The following is a 22,280-nucleotide window of genomic DNA, read 5'->3' as shown; positions in this document are numbered from 1 at the left end:
ATCATCTTTAAGGAGCTAAAGTATATTTTTACCATTAAACTAACATATAATTTTAGAAATTTAAAGATGCTAAAATGATATTTTGTCATTTGAGCGGTTAGAGTAGGGATGACATCATGAAAATGGGGTGGGGTGAGTGTTGCCAAATTCACTACCGCCCCATTGTTGGCATGTTGTGCCTCATCATCCAACCCACTTCACTATGGATGCATGATATTGAAAGTCACTATTACTGTAATAGGCCCATTTCGCCCGGGCCCGTTAACAAAAAAATAAACCAAAAATAAATTAAAATAAAAATAAAAAGTCCAAACTTTAACAGTCCACTTACATTCCAAATTTCAAAACCCATTAACCCCAAATTATAGTAGCCTAGTACAAAACCCAACACCCAATAAAAGCCCAAAACCTAAAATCCCTAGCCCGATTCACAGGTGGCCCAATCTAAGACTAACCCTAGCCCAAATCCCAGTTGCTGATCAGCGCCACAGCCATAGTCTGTGCTCCTAGCAGTTCGTACTCAAAGCAAGGCCAGAAGCTTCTGGAAATCACCAGTAACCAGCCAGTGATACGGACGAACACCACACGTGCGCCAACAGTCCCTCGCGCGCGTCTCTGCTCGTGCCGTTGGACGGTTCTTTTCTGCAAATGGAACACGCGAGAATAAGCAAATAACAGAATACGCAGTATTACAGCAAAGCAATTGGACTTTTCTTATTTATTTTATTTTCATTTTTTAGCTATAAAAGGGATGACTGAATGTACTATATTTTTTACGGATACTTAAGAGAAAAAGGGGAAAGTAGTTCTTTTTGGTGATTTCTGATTTCTTTTTTTTTTAATTTCTTTCGTCTTCTATTAATTGTTCATCTATTTTCTTTGTTTTTCATCATATGCATTTAAGGAAAAACAAAAGAAAAAGAGAAGAATAAGCCTTATCTTGCAAATATGCCGAAAGTTTCTTTTGCTTCGTTGCGATCGAAGTGGAAAAGAGACTTCAAGGCTGAAAGATCTTCTATCAGGGCTTGAATATGTTGGCTGCTGTTTGGGGAATGTGAATCGCCAGTTTTAGTGAGATTTTGGGGTTTGATAAGGAAGAAAAAAGGGGATTGGAGTTTGGTTTAGCCGATTAGGTTGTTTGGTTGGAATTTGGCCATATAAAGAATTTGAAAATGGTAGATTTTGGCGTATAGTCCTCCCCGTTTGCGCATTCTTTTGATTAACCCTTATTCGCATTTTATTTGTTTTAAATTGGCCCTAGAATTTGTGTGACACTTCAATTTGGCCCGCGCCTAAATACTGAATATTCGTGTATATTAAGCTTTAGTCATTATTTCTATTTCAATAAGTTTTTTTATTTTGTAAATTATCTCTTCTACTTAAATTCTGTTTTAATTGAGTTTTCTATTAGTATAATTCATTGTTTTAAAATTCATTTAATATTTTTATTCGCTTTTTAATATTTTTGCTTTGTTTTTATTTGTGTAATTATTTTGAAGTTCTTTTTTATATATCATATTATTTTGACATTTCGTATAATATTTAGTTTAAATCTTTTTATATATTTGTACATGTATACTATTTTGATTGAGTTTTTTATTTTGTATAATTCATTATTATTTTAAAAATCCACTTAACATGCATTTTTTTAATTCTTGATTATTTATTTTTTATATTTCTAGCTACTTTGATAATTTTACTTTGTTTGTTTAAATCATTATTGTAAAGTTTATTTATATCATATTATTTCAACATTCTATATAATAATTTGTATAAATGTTCTTATATATTATTATTATATATATATCCTGATAAAATTAATTTTATTCTATATATATTATCAATTTTATGTTATTTTATACATATAATGTCTTTTAAATTTATTCCTATATTTTATTATATATCTTTGTTGTTTATGGAAAATCTTACATATCTCATGTATCATTTAAATTGTTATTATTTTTGCATGTACATATATTGGTACATATGTTTGACCTATGTACATTATTAAGTTCACGTATTTCATCCATATAGTTTTTCTTTGTATATATAATTATGTATATATATATCATTTTTCATTACGAATAATTCATGATAAAATTAACCTAAGCTAATATGCATTATTAATTTCGTGCTAATTTTACAAATAATTAATTCTAGGTCTGTTTATGTACATATAATTTTATTGTATATTGGTTTGTTCATCTTTCATGTATATTGTTTATCCTTTGTTATGGTATTATATTTTCATTATATATTGTTTTATTGATTTTTATTGTTGTATGTATATTAACACCTTAAGGTATATAGGTTTAGTTTTTAAAGTATTCTTGCATGTTATTAGCTCCAAATTACTTCTTTCACAATATTTATTTTCATATTCATTCACATATTCTTAGTCTTATATTTTTATATATGTGCATCCTTTCAAATCCAATCATGTGTTGATTCATTTTGTAAGTTTTCATATATTTAATAGTTTTCAAATTATTTCCTATTTGTTTTTGTGTACTATGTATCGCTTTAGTTTTCATGTTATTTCATGTATTATTGTTTTAAATTGATTATTAGCCTTTTGCACTATTATTTAAATCATGGTAATTTGTCCTTTTGTTTACTTGTATAATATTTCGTGTAGTAATCCGTGTTTGTAACTTTGATTTTTTCTATATTGTTGTATCGTGATTCAAATTTCAATATTTTGGGTTGATATCGGTTGTTTCACTGTTATTTTAAAACAAATAAAAGCATTTTGAGCAAATTCTCAGTTCAGAAATAAGGTAATATTCAATATTTGGGGAATTTGGAAAATGGTACTCAATCGTACTGGGTATGATTTTTCGGCGAACTAAATATTTGAATAACCCTTTTTTAGTGTACAAATTTTCAAAAGACAAAAAAATCAATTGTCTCTAAAGGTATAAAGGATCGTATTCAATCGTACTGGGTATGATATTGCATATCTTTGAAACGAGAGATTTGTGACTACTAATCTAAACTATTTCAAACATTTTAAAGAATCATGCTTTAAAAGATCTTTCTTCTTAAAATCTTTGATATAAGGATAGCATCAAATCAATTTGGTACCAATTTTTTGGGCGTAGTGGGGGTGCTAACCTTTCCTCATACGTAACCGGCTCCCGAACCCGTTTTTGAATTTATGTAGACCGAAATTGATTTAAAATGTCTTATTAGGTGATCCAATCACACCTAAATAAAAAGATTGGTGGCGACTCCACATTTTTGTTTTCAACAGTCGATCCCCATTGTTTTCAAAATAAATAAAAAATGGTTTCGACAATTACTTCTATGGATATTAAATGCATCCATCCTCACTTCACACCATCTCATTTCAATTTCATTTTGCTAATTATCTATAATATTTTCATTTGAAGAGAAGCGGTTTGAAATCCATCGTACGGCTCAAGATTGTCATCCCTAGGCCAAAACCCTACCTGCCCCCTTGGTACCATCCATGGTATTGCACTAGCTACTAAATTATCGTTTGCAGCGTGGTTAAATTATATAATAGGCCTTTGTACTATAGGATGAAAAGTAAATTAGTTTTTTTGGTGAAAAAATCTCTCTAATCCTTCTCAATTTTGATATTAAGCAAATTGGTCCCTCTAAAAAACAAAACAATTTAATCCTTGTCAATTTTGAAAGTGAGCAACTAAGGACAATTAATCACAATGTTAATGTTTTTCATCAATTTTGCATAAATTTGACTCTAATAATAACAATTTTAGCTCTCATAATTTACGCATTCTATCAATTCGATCATGATTTAAAAATTTTAGCATGCAATATTTTTGTAAATGTATAACTGTTGAGACTAAATTTGTTGAATTTTTTAGAATTAAGACCAAATTAACAAAATATGTAAACATTGATGGCTAAATTTGTTATTATATCAATCAAAATTATGCACAACTTGACAAAAGATATTAACAATGTGACTAATTGTCTTTGATTGCTCACTTTTAAAAATAACAAGGATTAAATTGCTCTAATTTTTTAGAGTGATTAATTTACTCAATTTCGAAATTGAAAAAGACTAAAGAGGTGTTTTTTTTAATCATTTTTTATTAATAAAACTGAAAATTTTAATTTCTATAAATTTAATTTTGAAATAAAAAAAGTACATTGCTAAATATTAGTAAACTTGAAATGCTTTAGATTAAAGTTTTAGCTGTTTACTTAAATATAAAGATTGAATTAGTGTTATACCTCACTTTAACGCTACACATGATAAGTTGTTGGACAATTAAGATGACCTTTCACTAGGAGTGGTCCACATACAACCTTCCACAAGTATCTGTATCAACCATTTTTGTCGAACGGCCCGTAGGTGGCCCTTCACAAATCTTGTTTAAGTCGATCTAGGAGCAACCTGCTATGCACCCTTGTAGGGAGCACAAAGGCTATATTCGAGTAGGACCACACAACACTCCAAGCCGACAATTAACCTATAACGATCCTGTCATCTAGCTTGCATGCACAATCTTGCAAGATAATACACTATCAGCTACAAGGCAAGACAAAAGGCACCCCATAAGGCTGAGGGCACGAATATAAAAATTGAAAATTTTTATAAAATTCTAAAAAAGAAATTGTCTAAAAGCACATGAATATAAAAATCGAGAATTTTTTTTAAAATTTTTAATATTTGAAATTATAAAAAAATGTAAAAAGAAATTTTCGAAAAAAAATCCTTTAACATTCTAAAAATTCCAAAAATATCTCATAAAATTCAAGTAAAAATTTTAAAATTTCTAAAAGGAATAGAGCAAATCATCTTTGTACAAACCCTAATCAACTATAAATCAAAATGAATCTAAATAAGAGCACGTCCAATTGAATTTTTTTTTATTTAGGTTCATCTAATATTTAGAACTCAAATCAATGCCAGAGTTTTCAATTTAGATTTTATTTTAATTTTATCACATTATCCCTTTTATTTGTTGTTTTCTTTCGTGAATTTTTATTTTATTTTTTATTTTACTTCTATCCGTTTCGTTTTTGAGGTCTGAATGTTTGGTTAAGGAAAAATCATAAGACGAAAATTCAATTAGTGCAACAATATATTGAAATGTAAATTGTTATACTTTTACTCTAATTTGGTTATGTTTCAATAAAAAAACGATTTAAAAAACATCCACAAATAGTGATTTAGTTGGTTATTCAATAATAAACTATCCACATCCTTCATACCACTCAAATAAAGATCACATATTGACTTCCTTATCAAACCACCCACCTTTGCCTGTTTATTGACTCCCCTATTAAGTTACCCATTAATAGTGGATCCTCCATTAAGCCACTCATGCAGTACGTTCTTATCTCCAAGAGGAGACTACTAAGGAACTACTGAATCCTAACATCTTTATATTATCACAACTAAGAGAATGTAGAGAAAGCCCACACTATACTATACTTAAAAACAACTGGCATATAATGGACTCATCATCTAACCGACCACACGAGAGGGTCACCATCCATTTTATCGTTGATGTGGCTCTACTAAACAATGAGAACTTACCCCTATTTATACCGATATTGAAGGGATCCTTTTTCTTCCCTTTTACTCCCCTTTTACTCCCTTAAGCAATATACCCTAGCATTACAATCTCTCTTCTCCTTCCTCCCTCTCTTTCTCCTCTCTTGATACTTGGACTCTACACCTAATATAGATAAAGACCTCTTAATCACTACCACATTCTTCTTCTTATTTCCTCTTTATTAAATACCAATATCAATAAATTTTTAACACATGTTTTAATAAATTTCATTATATTATTTCAAATAAGATAATTACATTTCATTTATAATTATTAGATATGCACAATCCAACAAATATATAAACATACCTGCCTGTAGTAATTTCATGTAAATGGCAGATCCCTATGCAAGTTCGCATTTGCCAAAAAATTTTTTTTTATGTTGTAAAACAATGATGAAATGAATGACTAAAATATTAGGAATAAATAATTTTGTAATTGTTTATGATTAAAAAAATAGTAAAAAACTGTTGAAACAGGCAGCATTAAAGGCTATGTTGTCCCACCCAAGAATACAAAAATGGGGGTGATGTGGGTTGACTTGCCCCACTGCTGCCCACTAGCAAACAACAACAAACATATGTGACCATCATCAAATGTACTCTACTTTACCATTAATTACTTCTCCATTTTCTTTTTCAAAACAAGATTAAAAAAATCACCCACAACCCCATTTTTAATAGTTCATCTCTACTTACTTTGGATATTAACATGTCTAGAGTCTACTCAACTCAAATCCCAATCCCCCCCACCAAGATCTCCATTGATCAAATACAAATAACTAACTTAATTAATGTATTCTAGATAATTTATACATCCTAACATTATTTTAATTACTAATAATATTTATTATGGGTGAAAACTCATTTTTTTTGTGAAATTACCTAAATAAAAAAGAAAAACGACACTTAATAATTAAATTTGAATAAAATTATTTGTAATTATATAGATTTGATATTTTTAAATACTTATTTTAATCTTTGAATCCCTTTAATTAAATGTGATTGAAGATAGAAATTACTTGTTCCAAGTTTTGTAGGATTAGTTATGGTGAGTTTTAAACCTTTGTTTAACTTTGTTCTTAAATGTAGTTTTTGTTATTCAAATGTATTTTTACAGTAAAAATTCTTAACTAAAAAAAATATCATTATTATAATAATTACATATAATTATTCTGTCCTATTCATGTACATTCATGAATTTTGCTTTGAAACTATTAACTTTTAGGTTCCAAATATATATATATATACCTTTTACATATTTTAACAATGATTACATGATAGAAGCACATAACACTTTGTAAATAAATTGAATCCACAAACTCTAAATATATATATAATATTTTTTTTAAAAAATACATACTTTCCTTCAATGCATGAAAAAAGCTTCACATTTTCAACTTACAACTACATTGAAGAAGAAAATATTTGTTTAAAATAGTATATATCTTAATTAACATGGGCTGTTAATAACCTCAACTGTCAAATTTTACTTATAAAATCATATTAACCCATTGGACTACAGTTGAAGGTAAAAAGAAAAAAGAACCCTCCAAACAAAAGGTTGAGCTTATTAACCCCTCATTACTCTCACATGTCAGCATAAAATTGGGAAAGCAGGTGTGGGGAACCACCACCACCAGGCTTGATAGAGAAGAGTCCATTCCAGATATCAGTAAAAGCCGAAAGAATAATCCCATGGTAATAAGACGAATTCAAGTGAAGGAAACAGTTGAGAAGCTCCTTTAATTCATCTTTGGAATATATCTGTTTCTCCAGTATCATTTGCAACATGGAGTACCTGAAATCCAAGTAAGGATCATCGGAATCTTTCTCCACCGCCAGGCTCTCTCCTCCTACACGCCCCAACCCTCGTACGGTGGTCGCAGGCGGCGAACACATGGCTTCCTTGTCTGTTTCGATGTCCATTTCCCAGTACTGATTAGTAGTGTGTGAAGAAAAAGAGGTAGGGGTTCCAAATTCAGACATGGAATTATAAGGGGTTGTTTTATTGGAGGAATTGGAAGAAGAGAGATTGTAAGGAGATTGGGGTTTGGGTTTTGGGTTGAAAACACTGGTAAGCTTCAATTTCTTACAGCTGCGGCAACCTAAGCTGATTGAAGCTGTGTTGAGGATGAGCTTTTTCTTGTTGGTTAATGACATTTTGGTTTTAAATTACAAGGAAATGATAAGTGTATAGAGAAACTGAGCTGAATGAGGATTGAAGAAGCTATGTCTGTATAAATATAAATCCTATAAATCAATCCTGCATGTGAGCGAGGGGTCCATGTGTTTTAATCTCACCAAACTACTCCTTTCATAAAATAATATGTCATAAATTGACTGGTCTTATAGGATTTTTATTTTTTTTAAAAAAAAAAAGGAAATAAGTGGATTTCAGTGAAATGATAGTTAAGGGTGTTGTTTGTTTTCCCAAGGAAGATTAATGGCATTGTAAATTTGTAATACTACGCCGTAGTAATATTTCTATTTGTAGAAACTGAAGATGACAGCAACATCCACTTTCATATTTAATTTTTCTTGTTTTCTTTAAAATTCTCTTTTAATATACCATTTGTGCTTGCAAAACCAAAGGATGATATTAATCAGTGTCAACTGCTATTAATTAAAATTGTAACCCAATAATTCAGTTTTAATCCTACCAAAAATATTTTTTTTATTATTATAAAAATATCTAATCTAATTCCTAAAGAACCCACTAAATTTATATATTTTACAAACCAAATAATAGGTAATTATATACTTTTTAAAAAAACAAAGGTAATTATATTATTATTTTTATAAGATTAATTCACTGTTTGTCCCTAAAATATATCTATTTTCTCACTTTGATACTTCAATTTTTTTTTTCAATTTAATACTTAAAGTATGTTAAAGTTACGTTTTTTTACCCCTCTTTTAACATTTATTAAGAAAAGTAGATTTGGCCAATGAAAAAAATATCATTTGGTATGTTTTGACCAATGAAAAAGTGCCACTTAACGCTCCTTTATAAATTATCATTTTTCTTTCATAAAATATGTATGTAAGACATAAAAATAAATTGTTAAAAATTTAGAAAAATATATAAATAATCTAGAAAATATATGTGAAATAATTATATATATACAAAATTAAGGAAAATATATAAAATCTACACTTATTCATGGGTCAGGCCATTTGGTTCGGCTCAGAAAGTAGAAGGGTTAGAGTAAAAATATAGGCTTGAAAAATAGACTTGGACAAAAAAATAATGATCATTTTCTAAACGGGCTATGTCTTGGGTAAGCTTTTTTTGCCTAGGCCCGACCAAAATTTGCAAAAAGAAAATTGTTGCTGTTTTTTTACTGTTTTGACACTTTTTTCATTGTTTTACTATCATTTTGCTATTATATTACTATTATTTTGTTGTTATTGTTTGGATATTGTATAACTCTTGTTTTATTGTTAAATTATTATTATTTTAAAAGTATTTGCTTGCTAAGTTGCACTTATCTTATTGCCATTTAAGTATATTTTTTTAATTTTTTTATTTGTTGGAAATCATTTATTTTAATGGTTTTTAGTGTATTTATTGTATTTTTTACTTTTCTATATAAAAGATAATATAAAAATTTTAATACGAGCAAGTCGGGCTCAGGTTTTAGCATTTTTTTCAGGTCAAGCTTGGGCAAAACTTTAAGCCTATTTTTCGAGTCGGGTCAGACCTGGGCTTTAAAAAACAAGCCTAATTTTTTTACTTAACTCGGCCCGACCCATGGACAACTCTAATAAAATCTAAATATATATAAATTATAAAAATTATTAAAATGGAAAGGAAATATAAAAAATCATATATAAACTATAAAATATATATTCAAAATGATTAAATATAAAAAAGTTTAGAAAAATATAGGTGCTTTGTTGTTCAATTAGCCTTAAAGCCAATAGAAACTCATATTGATTTTACGACTTTTTTCTACGCTTAAATATACTTCGATTGTTTTATGTTGCAATTGTTTCTCGAAAAACCATGGCTAAGAAGCAAAGATTGCAAAAGTTTTACATTGAGGTATCCCTTTAATGCTTTAACCCATCATCATCATATTCATTTTGTATATATAATTTTATGTAATTTAGATTTTATACGCTTTTCCAATTTTTTTTATATGTTATTTCCATTTCTTTTACATACTTTATAATATATATATTATGAAGGAACGCGAACTGACATTTCTTTATTCGCCACAACATGTTAAATGGCACTTTTTTATTAGTCGAACTTACCAAACCTTTTTTTTCTTAAAATTTGTTAAAAGAGGGACAGAAACACATAACTTCAACATATTTTAGATAGTAAATTAAGACAAAAAAAATTAAAATATCAAAATAAGAAGATGAATATACTTCAAAAATTAAATCGTAAATTAAATTTTTTTATATAACATATTCTTACAAAAATAATTATTCACCTCACTCTTTCATTTATATTATATATATATATAAAAGATTAGTATTTGACACATGAACAATGAAATATCTTAACTATACAAGTGTAATTAAAATACTTCCATATATCCCATTTTCTCAATACTTAATAAAAGATATATGCCACTCTTTAAATCTTGATTTAAAAACTCCACTAACAATATACTAACTAAGTTGTCATATAAACTAAATTCATTTTTCATACATTAACAATAAATTTTTAACTCTACAACAGAATTATAAAAATAAAAAAAGTCACATGCCTCATTTATATATAGGGTTAAATCACATTTTGAGGCTTAAACTTAGTAACTTTTCTTACATTGAGGTTTAAACTTTTTTTTTCTAGTTAGGTCCTAAACTTAGCAATTGTTTTCACAATTGGATTTGTCTTTTTTTTTTTTTGTTAAAGCTAAGCCTTGAACTTAGCAAATGTTCTCATATTGGAACTTGAAGTTTTTCTATCCAAGTTAATCCTTGAAAACTAGACTTGTCCATGGGCCGAGCCTCGAGTAAGTTTTTCTTCTTTTTTTTTTTACTATTTTCCCACTGTTTTTTTCATTATTTTTCTATCATTTTACTATTATATTGTTATTACTTTTTTATTATTTGGATATTATATAACTCTTGTTTTATTATTAATTTTGTTATTATTTTAAAGGTATTTGCTTGCTAAGTTGCACTTAACTTAGTGTTATTTAAGTAATTTTTTAATTTTTTTTTTCATTTGTTGGGAATCATTTATTTTATTGTTTTTAGCGTAATTGATGTGTTTTTTAGATTTATTTTTATATAAAAATAATGTAAAAAACTTTAATATGGATGGGCCAAGTTTAGTTAAGTTCAGGTTTTAGTATTTTTATCTAAGCCGCGTTTGGGCAAAATTTTAGGCCAATTTTTTGACCGAGCCTAAAAATCGGCCTGAATTTTTACTTGGCCCGGCCCAAACTCGACCTATAGCCAACTCTATTGAAAACCCTAAAATTCAAGCACCAATGTGGAAACAATTGTCAAATTCAAAACCTAAATTAAACCAAAAAAATTCAAACCCCAATATGAGAAAAATTACCAAGCTAAAACTCAAATAATACATATATTAAAGAGCATGTATCACCTACAATTGGCTTAGTATGTAACAAAGAATAGTAAAAGTAATACGTTAAAAAAGCATAAACAAATAAATAAAAAGATTTGGTACAGATAATAGTCAAGTGGACTCCAATTCCTAAATTTCTCTTAATCAAAAACTCATTTTAAGTATAAAATGCAAGTGTGGAAGAGCATAGAGAGTCAGAGTAGATAAACAAGTGGATTGTATTTTAGAGGATTCACATGCACTATTATTGCTGAATCATAGATTCTCAAATTAAGCAAATGGACTACTGATCCGCTGGATACCAAAGGTTCACGGGGCCAAATAAATACAAACCTAATACTAATCAGCCATTTTTAGATGGTCAGACCAGAAGTAACCTTGTGATTATGCAGCCTATTTAGATTTTTTTTTCTTATTAATAATCTACTAATATAATTGGCAGTTAATTTAAACATATATGCTAAAAAAGAAACACAATTGAGAAAGTAGGTTGAAAATTTTAAAATTTATCGATCTATGTTAATTTTAGAGAGAAGAAAAGCACGCCCACATCAATAAAAATGTGCCGTATAAGACGCGTTTTTAGAAGAGAAAGAAAACGCATCATACAATACGCATTTTCACAGATGTGGCAGTAAAAACGAGCCTTATAAGACACTTTTTTCTTAGTACCAAATTGTGTAATTTGTATTACATCTTAAATCTACACTTATTTACAATATACCAAACAAATTTATTAAGTTTGCTTTGTAACCTATCATATTGTGAGTTTAAATTTTACAATTATTTTTTTTATTTTTTCATTCATGTTTTTTCTGTCGACTTGTTAAGTACAAAATTTTGACAGAACAAAGAATTGATCAGAAGCTTCCTAATTCCAAATTATAATATATCTTACTTGAAGAAATACTAATAACTTACACTTTACAGAAAAAATTAATGAATAAGTTAGTAAGTTAGTGTTTTAATTAGCTCTTTTAATAAGTTAGTAAGTTAGTGTTTTAATTAGCTCTTTTCCTCGATGCTCATAAGTTGTTTGGACATGTTGACTTCATATGCCTTGGGTACGTACAATATATGCATAACCTTGGTGTCTCCCCACTCTCGAATATCCATATTTTCTCGTATCTTAGTTGAGTTTAGTCGATCGTTTGACTTGCGCCGTCGCGAGTTCTTATCTGGTACCAACTTGAAAAGAGTGTGCGAGGTAGGCAACCACATGCTTTCATCAGGGACAAGTGAGAATTTAGGTTTCTAAACATTATACACGTGTTCAAATCTGTAAACTTCGTCAACATAGGTCATGCAATCTATACATTCTGAGGCACATGCAACAATTGCCTGTGCGCATGGATAATGAAGTACTTGAAATCTCTTATAGTCGCATGTCATTTGTCTGAGGTCTACGCAGTACACTCCATCGATAACTCCACGATCGGGTCTATGAGGCTGCTTAACTCGGAATACTAGATTTGGTCGTGAGTGACACACTGAAGTCATTAAGTTCACAATTTCTACATTTTCCCTAAATCTTTCAACACTGACTCGCACCAAACATGACCACCCTTTAGCTGTCCCGTATGTTTCAACTCGCTTTGGAAATAAGGCTGCTAATTAGAAATACGTTTCCTTAAGCACCAAGGTTACCAACAAATGACACGTCACCTCTAGTATGGAATTAATGTATTTCATTAGGTTCGAAGTCAAGTGTCCATATCTTAATCCTTCGTCATACGACAATGTCCACTGCTTTAAAGGTATCCCATCGAAGTATCGCGCAACCAGTTAGTTTACAGCCCGTAGTCTCTCCAAACATTTCATAGAATCAATGTTGGACAAGCTCATTACCTTGTCGATGACAATCACAGGAAAACAATTCTACACACAATGTACCCATACTAATGACATGTCGCCGCTCCGCATTCTTATGGTATCAACTCATGTAGTTAAACCCTATGTGACGTAAACAATACTTATAATGTTCACAATCTCATAGGCTTGAACATCGTTTGAAAGTATCTTGTATTCCAATGCCCTTGTAAAAAATGATACACACATCAAGCAGTGGCACAACATACCTTCTCAAGTTAGTTAAGACAAAATCTCAATCATCACCGAATTCTTCTGGAGTTATTGTAAAAGCTATTGGCAGGATTCTTCGATTACCATCCTATGCAATAGATATTAACAACTTATGCCTGTACCATCCATATAGGAATGTGCCATCAATTTGGACAAGTGACTTACAATACAGGAATGCAATTATGCATTGCTTGAAAGTTCAGAAAAAAGTGATGGAAATATCATTTTTTAAGGACCAAGCGATCGTTATAATACACAAGTTTTGTTTGCAACTCGGTTACAAAACCTGGTACATATCGCTCCAGTACCTGAGACCATTGCCACAATTCGTTGTAGGATTTCTCCCACCCGCTGTGCATATTCTCTAACGCTTTCTACTTTGCCAACCATGTCTTGTGGTAGGTCATGGTGTAATTAAACTCGCTATAGATGTGTGTGATCAAAACAGAAACTGAAATCCTAAGACTCGCTTTGACCATGGGTAATATAAAGTTCAATATCAAAGGCATGTATTGAGTTTTTTCTATAGAGCTCTTTTGTGAAGGAGAAATCGCTACCCTGCAGAGGCATGAGACGAGGTAAAAAGGGATTTTTTTAATCCCAAGAATCCTGAGTTGTAAGGGCTTAGAGGTAGAAGCAATAGAGTTGACTAGGGGTTGAATTGGCGAGAGAGAAAACGCTCCTTACAAGAAGCGCTTTCACTGACATGTTAGACAAAAATGCCTCCTACAAAGTGTGTTTTCTCTCTGAATATTTTAACCACAATGAACTCTATTACTTTTGCATCTAAGCCCTTGCAACCCGAGATAAAAAAAACCCTTTTTACCTCTCCCCATCCCCTATATAAACGCATACTCTCATCCCTTTAATTAAATAAATGAATTTTTTTTCTTGCGTGTTGAATTTTTTGAGGTTTAAAGATTTATTTCTCTCGCTTTGAGGGGGACAGTTATAATTTTAAGTTATGTTTGGGTTCATAGTAATGTCATGCAACTCAATGCCCTACAATTTTCACTTGTAGTGTGAGTATGACGTCATCACCTAAGAAATCGAGATCGCTTTATAACTCAAGATCCAAGTTGACGATGATTATACCATCTAAGATTGAAGTGCAACTGGGGGCCCCTTTGGATTACCAATAAGCTCCAGTGTGGTGAGATTGAGTAAAAAAAATTGAACTGAAACGTAGCTCCAATTGAGGTGTTTGGCAAGCGCATCGGTGAGCATTTCTCACCTCACTGTAACCTATACTTGCTGGAGTTAAAAGCTCCAGTGCACTGATTTGGAAGTCCAAAAACAAGGGTAATTATTATTTTACCCCATCAATTCTTCGTTTATTATTTATTTTATTTAATACACATAACATAAGTTTAATATGTCATTATTCAATATACTTTAATTTTCAATAGAATTATAATTTTTATTTATAAATTTACTATAAATACGATTTAATTTATATTTTATTATTTGATTTAAATATAATTTGTAAAATATTTTGATATTTTATTATGAATATAATTTAAAAATATTTATTGTATATATTTTTAATATTTTAATTATCATTTTACGAAAAATATAATTTTAATTTATGTTTTATATTAAATAATATAACATAAATACATTGTCATTTCTAATCTAATGTTCTTAATAATCATTTTATATTCTCACCTTACCGCTACAGCTGCATTTAAATCCAAACACACACCTCACCATTTTTTCTAATTTCACCGCTACAGTAAGTAGTCTCACCACCACTGTTGTTTTTAACCTCATCGGAGGTAAACACATCACCCATCCAAACTAAGCCTAAGGCTTTAAAGTTACAAAGGTTTTGTTGCCAAAGGATAGAGCATAACTAGGGCCCTAGTTGACGATGATTATACGAACATGACAACTTATTTCTCATCGTCAAAAGAACATACTTTATAAAACCCACACGAAAGTGCGAAAAAAAAAAACGAAGGGGTCTTCCGATATAATCAAATAATTTGTGTTGTCTATGTCCACTAAAGGCAGTGACCTGTTAGTAAAACTTGTTACACCTCAAACATGTCATATGTTATAATAACGAGGTCCCCACCTTTGGTGGACATAGATAAAATGAAATATTTGATTATACTAAAAAGTCATTGCATTTTTCTTCCTTGTACTTTTGTTTGGGTTTTATAAACCATCCTTTTTTAGAAAAATTAGTTGTCGTGTCCTCATAACCACTGTCAACTAAGGGTCATTTATGTTCCATCATTTGACAACATACATTTGTAAAATTGAAACCCTAATTACACTTCAACCCCAAACCATATAATCATCGTCAACTGGGACTTGAGTTGCAACGCGATTTGGCTTCCTAGGTGATGGCTCCATACTCATATGGTAGATGAAATTTGTATATCACTCAGCTCTACAACACCACCGTAAATTCAAACATTCCTTAACATTATGACAATGTTTATCCCAAACACAGATAAAAATAAATCTACAAACTTTAAATTTCCAACCGCAAAAGAAAAAAAAACTATTTTTGGGCAAGTAAAAATGCATCTATAAGGCACATTTTCACTGCAACATCAATTAAAACGCACCATGTAAGACGTTTTCAAGAAGAAGACTATAGGACGCGCTTTCACTAATATGATAGTGAAAATGCATCTTGTAAGACACGTTTTCCTTTGCATCTTGTAAGACACGTTTTCCTTTCTCTTCAAAAATAGCATAAATCAATAAATTTGTAAAATTTCAACATAATTTCTCAAATATATTTTTTTAAATAATTATAACTCTCCAGATAAAGGAAAAACTTGCAAAATGTATTTAACTTAAACTGTGTTTAGCATACTATTGACGCAACCACCTAGTGATGAAATCCAGGGAAGCAAGCAATGCAGCTGAAAAATCTGGTCACAAGCTGCATATACAATACATCATATAAACATATCAATTCCCAACAAGTATCACAGCTTTGCTTCCCTTTGTTATGCAAATATCAACTTTTAAGAAAATACTTCTTTGAAAAACGTTGACAGCCATGCGCAAAGCACAACTCAAGTAGAAATTGCTATTTAACTCAACCTTAAATGTTTATGTTCAATAACATTCAAAATAAAGAGTTTTTTATCAATATTATCAGAATAAAATATTTTTTAGAAGTCATTTTCTACAGACAAAATGAAACCTCATCATCAATGATTGTCATCGAAATGCAGCAATTCTACACATCTACACTTGGTATGGCTGCTTCAATATTTCAAACTGATTAACTAAGCAGCTCAGATCAACAAAGGGGCATTAATGCACATATAATCAGCTTTGATGGACAGTATCAACTGTATCATTGTCCCAGTATTGTCCATTGCTTTTATTCCATCTTCAACACACATCTAGCCCGGACATCCAGTGTGCAACACTTGTATTTGTGTAACTAACCCATAATTTGCTCAACCATGCTAAATTGCATTATCCTTCGCCCCAAGTTACCAACCACATTTTTATCCAGTGATCCATGTAAATTTAAGATAGGATACTGTTTTCAGTACTTGGTCAGAAAACTAATTTTACCTATGAGTAGAGTTAAAAGCAGAAGATGGCACTTCAACCATCCTGGATGGAGGGGATTGGGGCGTTGGGGTACTGATATCAGCCATTCCAAAGTTAGCATCCAGTATATCTACCCCACTCCATTCGACACCTGCAATTCTTGGAGTTAAGGATTAGACATCCACTTATTGTGCTATTAATGTATATTGATTTGGAAAAGAAAACGAGTTTGAGCAAGTGCTTTTTCCCTCCTTTGGGGGTCAAGCATATTGAAGAGCTATAAAATTTCTACAAGGATACAGTCTGTCTTCCACATATCTGTAATGCTAACGTCAACATCTGATAGAAGCCAATAATCTGCATCATTCTGAAAACAAGAAAAGAAAAGTGATAATCAATTTACAGATCCGACTACTGGCAAAACAAAATTACATATTTAACCATAAAAATATGGACCAGAGTGTAATATTTTAATTTCATTTCATTTTCTTTTCTTTTCATTCTTTATTTTCTCTCCAATTTTGGTGCATGGAGGAAAAGGAAATTGATCTTAGGTGCTACTCTCATAAAGAGGGGTAATGACCAATGTTCTAAATAAGTTTTAACTCCACACTACCTAAATTTATAAATGCCTTTTGCCATTAATTATAGTTCATATATCCATTCTCTATAAAGCTTGCTACACAAATAATTGGTAAAAGATGCAGTACTTACATCAATATCCGAAGGAACAATTCTCATCATTCCTCCAACAGACTCCTGTGAAGCATTAACATCACAGTCCATTTGATGAGTTTGTACTGCCTGCGGTTCAATTTCCTTTCTGGTTCTGTCGACATTGACCAAGTCAACTTGGTTTTCATTAGAGCCAGAGCTTGAAGCAAGTGAGACACTTGCAGGTGGCTCAACACCATTCACCTCTTCAAACTTCTCGAATTGGCTGAACAAAACCAACAATTTGAAAAGAAAGACAAAAGAGAAGGATGTCAAGCCAAGAACCTTTGTTGTCCATCATCTCTTAGATTTAATTTCAAAAGAAAGATTGTACATAATCATGGACAGCTAACTAGTTTAGCATATACAAAAGAAGGGAGCAATACCTGACTAGATAAACATCAATGGAACCCATTGTGCTTCTAAGGATCATCCTATATCTCCTTTGTGGGTAGTCAACAGCCTAGAATATGGAGAAGAAAGGCAATTATGCATTCAAAACATTAGAGTAGAAAATGGTCCTAACTCATTAGAATGCTCTAGCCATCAGCTTACTTCGTCAGGATCAGGTACTTCCAGAGTTGTTCCATGTGGAGCTTTAATTGCTATCAGGGTTTCATTCTGCCAAAAGCAACATGGAAAATTTAGCATAGTAAAATCAAGATGTTTTGGAGATCAGTTCAAGTGCAGAAGATGATTGCAGAGAAATAAATTTAAAGAAACATGGAATAAACAGACCTGAAAACAAGGTAGACCCTTGATGTCTTCTTCAGTTACAAAAAGCCACCTGAAAAAAAAAATGAAAACGGGCAAATGCATCATCATTTGCAAAGAATCAGCAGTTAACAGCACTTAATTGGGCCCTGGTACAAGGCAGGGGTGGCAATATTCTTACCTCTGATTGTTCTCATTCTCACTCAAATCCCTCAATCTTTCCTGCATATCTCTGTAATATTTTAGAAGCATCAGCAATCCTAAACAGGTTTGAGACAGTAACAGTTACTACTTCAAAAAGAGAATAAGCAGTGCATAACCTTATTTGATCATCTAAAGTGTGCTCTTTCATGGTAAGGTTTTCAATTTCTGCCTGCATACAGAAGAGTAAGTGAGATCATATGCAAGAATTGATCAACCATCAATGGTGGAACATTCTCTTGAAAGCTATAAACCAAAATAAAGAAATAGAAATTCACTCTTATGCACAATAACAGGAAGATTTGTTGCCTGGGCAAGGTAAAACAAAACCAATATTACTTCCTAATACCTGTAATACAGAGACATCACCATCCACTTCTGGCCATGAATCGTCAACACCCCTAATAAATTTTGATTTAATCCTCAAATGAGTATCACATTCATTGAAGGTTAACCAGAATGACAAACCAAATTAAAACAACAAATTCTTGAAAACATTTAAAATCATTAATAATTACTTCCAACGTATTTTGTTTTTCAGCTTCTTTTCAATAAGACCAATGCCTTCCAAAACATTTGTTATGTCATATATCCTCCTCTTTTGCACCTGTTGCAACATATAGAGGGGAAAAAGACAAAATAAATAAAAGAGCCATTTCAATAATATGACAAAACATCCAATGGTACATAAGCTCCGTTAAATGTATATCATTACCTCCAGTGTTTCTGCGGCCTTATTTAGGTCAAGGATACCATCTTCAGCATGCTTTATTAGGTTGATGAATTTTTTTGTCAAGAAACCTAAAAATTTCAACCACATTAGTACTGTGCTCACCATGCATAAAAGCTCTAGGAAATACAAATACCCACTGCTTAATTTTTTTAAAGAAAAAGCATTATTAAGGTTACCTAAAGAACTGTCATAACGGCAGCTGCCAGCAGGAGTAAGAGGAGCTGGAGAGCCTGCCCATTACCATACATAATGTCAGTCGTTCTTCTCCATAAAAAAATCTCTCTTTCTTGGCACATTAGACTACTGATAGTGATGATACAGTAATTAAATTGGTATATACAGTTTTGGACTGAGACATAAGTTTCCTTCTAAGGACTAAGTTCATAGCAGACAATTAAATAATGAGATAAAAAAGTGGATGAATGGGCAAAAAAGTTTCTCACTACCATTTGACACAGGTGTTTGAGGAGCAGACTTATTGGCCTTGGAGGCCTTTGATCTGTTATTTATCCTTCCTCCTTTAGCAGAGACAGGTGTCTCGAACGGACTATTGGCTGTGCTGGTAACTCTTGGACTGGTTGTCCATTGGCTAGATTCAACTTCCTTGTTCACCGTTGTACTCTTCCTTTTTAATTTCTGAGAAAAACCAGTGGTCTTTCAAAGTGTTGCTAATGGCAGGAAGAAATACAAGTTCACCTCAGAAGTTATTATGGCTATGCTTAAACTAACAGTTGATTAATTTGAAGGGGAGGGGGTGAAGAGACTAAGTCTAACAAATGCAAATATATGATAAAATACATAAGATGAGTTACTGTTAAGTGTAAACCATAAAAACCTTCAGAATTACTTGACTAATTGATGCAAAGGCTTTTACAAAGGCCTAAACTCATGGTGATCAATGCCATGAAACAATCAAGTATGTACAAACAATAGTGATTCACTTGTTATTAGGTGGAGGACAACAAGTGGAAAGAATACTTCATATATGAACATAGGTTTTGAAACAGATTAGCAATCATAATTTGTAGGGGGAAATTATGCAGCCAGAGTCAAAACAATGTCAACCGAATCATTTATCAAATAACCATCAAATCTGCAACATCCAAAGAATTTACAGACTTCAAGCTTTCTTCACATAGGGCATGGCATCTAACAATCTGTTCTAAACCAACAATGCAGCACATGCATCTTCTTCCTCTCCGAGTATAGCAAGTTTATTACATGAAACTAATATGCTACCAATTGCAATTACGTCTGAAATCCAAAACATTACAAACAAAAACCCAATAGCTAGATATTCACTTTCATCAAGTCGGTCAAAAGTTATAGTGCTAAAAACTAGTTTCTCAGAGCATGAAAGTGCATAAACCATCAAGTTTCAGCCATTGGATGATGCCGGCATCGTTAAATTTCAACTTAGTTCAGCAAAGAAGCACTTTATTCAGCCCAAAGCCCATTATACCATCAAATACATCATCAAAAACATAAATGCACTGCGAAAAAAATCACGTATTAAAGTACAAGCATAACAATTTCACCGCAGAGTCAAATAATGCTAATGATACTGATAATTTCAACTCCACTAAGTGAACAACAAAACTGGAGATTATCAATTGTCAATAAAAGTTGCAATCGAACAAAATATAACGATATATGTCAAATGAGAGTAAAATTATCGTTAAATAGAAAACATGTTGACAGTTGACTAACCACGCCATAACCACCATTTTTAAGGAAAAAATGTGAAAAACATTATTTGAAAATTACAAAAAAATAACAATAACTCACTGGAGATCTCACAACAATCGCTTCAACTTCTTGATCGGCGCTAATTCCACGAGTATTGTTACCGGTGGTTAAATTATTGTTACTATTATTAGAGGACAATCTATGATAATCATCCGGATGAACAAATGGCGGCTTCATCGAGGCGAAAGCCAGGTGGCGGCGTATCGGCGGAACAATCGAAGGAGCCGACGGAGCTGGTGCGGAGACGGCAGCCACAGAAGGAGGAGGATGCGGCGGCGTGGGGCAAGCGGAGGCTCGAGCCACACCGGACATTGAGGTATACGGCATAGAGATAGAGAGAGGAAACCAGAGAGAGAGAGAGGGGAGCGTAGAAATTCACTTGGAAAAAAGAGAAAGTGAGGGTTGGAGAGAAGGATGAGGGAAAGTTGCGAAGAGGGAAAGGGTTAAAGGAGGGAAAATGAAAGAAAAGAAATTTGAGAATAGAAAAATATTCTTTTTTATATTTTTTAATAACTTTATGTTATTATTATTTTCACTTATTTTTAATATATTTCCGGAAATATGAAAAAAAAAATTAAATGATTTTTTTTTTATGTTTGAATGAATAAAAGAAAAATGTAACTTATCATTTGGTTGTTCTTTTGATTTTTTTTCATATAAGAATATAGACATAAATACTAAAATATTATTGAATTTTAAATAATAAAATTATTAGTACAATATTAAAATATTGGTTTGTAATATTATTATTTCAAATATTAATATTTTACTAATAAAATTAATGTTAATTTTTTTAATATTAATTACATGAAATATATGTTTCAATCTAAAAAAATATTGTAATGATATGATTTATATTAATATAATAATTTATTTAAATATTAATTTATATCTATTTAAATAGAAACATTGACATAAATTTTAATTATTAATATTTTAATTTTTATCATTAAACTGTTAGCTTTTAATATTTTTTTTTCGACTAAAAGATCTGACTGCTATTTTATTAATGAAAAACAAGTAAAACAGAACTGGGCTAAGTCCATATAAGGAGCCCTACTAAAATTTCAAGCCTGCATATAAGGCAAGGTCGGCCTAAAGAAACAGGTCCATGATTCCTAAAAAAAAAAAATCGAAACAGAAATAAAATAAAAAATAGTTAACCTAATTAAATCTTATCCAGTCAAATCACTAACTGGGGCTTCAATGTGTTGTCGCTTCACGTCCTCTTCAGCATTATGACGGTAGCAGTTTCCAAGGGAAGCAATTGATTTCCTACTACCTTTTTCAAACAGTCCTTCACCTACATTTTCTTTCAATCTGGTTCTCTTGGTCTCCTCTCCTCTGATGCTTGTCGAACAAAATCTGGAAGCCCTCCTACCAGGTAATGGCTAACTCCTCTCTTCAACACTTCTTTTGCTAGAGTATGA

At 31.2% G+C, this 22,280-nt stretch overlaps 2 protein-coding genes across 2 annotated transcripts; both read right to left on the bottom strand.

The window, feature by feature from the left end:
- Positions 1–7,026: 7,026 nt before the first annotated feature.
- LOC107890229 (transcription repressor OFP6) lies at positions 7,027–7,817 on the bottom strand. Its single transcript, XM_016814713.2, has one exon. It carries the CDS (start codon positions 7,721–7,723, stop codon positions 7,151–7,153), a length of 573 nt encoding a protein of 190 aa, XP_016670202.1. The 5' UTR covers positions 7,724–7,817; the 3' UTR covers positions 7,027–7,150.
- An 8,481-nt stretch (positions 7,818–16,298) lies between these two features.
- On the bottom strand, positions 16,299–21,331 carry LOC107888817 (transcription factor E2FA). The gene is made up of 14 exons (XM_016813047.2): positions 20,890–21,331; positions 19,548–19,737; positions 19,278–19,331; positions 19,084–19,169; positions 18,887–18,975; positions 18,718–18,769; positions 18,488–18,540; positions 18,349–18,399; positions 18,192–18,240; positions 18,009–18,074; positions 17,840–17,916; positions 17,454–17,679; positions 17,040–17,106; positions 16,299–16,890 (listed from the first exon to the last, which is right to left on the bottom strand). Exons 1-14 carry the CDS (start codon positions 21,175–21,177, stop codon positions 16,757–16,759), a joined length of 1,482 nt encoding a protein of 493 aa, XP_016668536.2. The 5' UTR covers positions 21,178–21,331; the 3' UTR covers positions 16,299–16,756.
- Between the last annotated feature and the right edge of the window lie 949 nt (positions 21,332–22,280).

This window comes from Gossypium hirsutum, chromosome A01, assembly GCF_007990345.1.
Source record: "Gossypium hirsutum isolate 1008001.06 chromosome A01, Gossypium_hirsutum_v2.1, whole genome shotgun sequence".
Taxonomy (NCBI): domain Eukaryota; kingdom Viridiplantae; phylum Streptophyta; class Magnoliopsida; order Malvales; family Malvaceae; genus Gossypium; species Gossypium hirsutum.
This window is presented reverse-complemented; position numbering and strand designations above follow the sequence as displayed.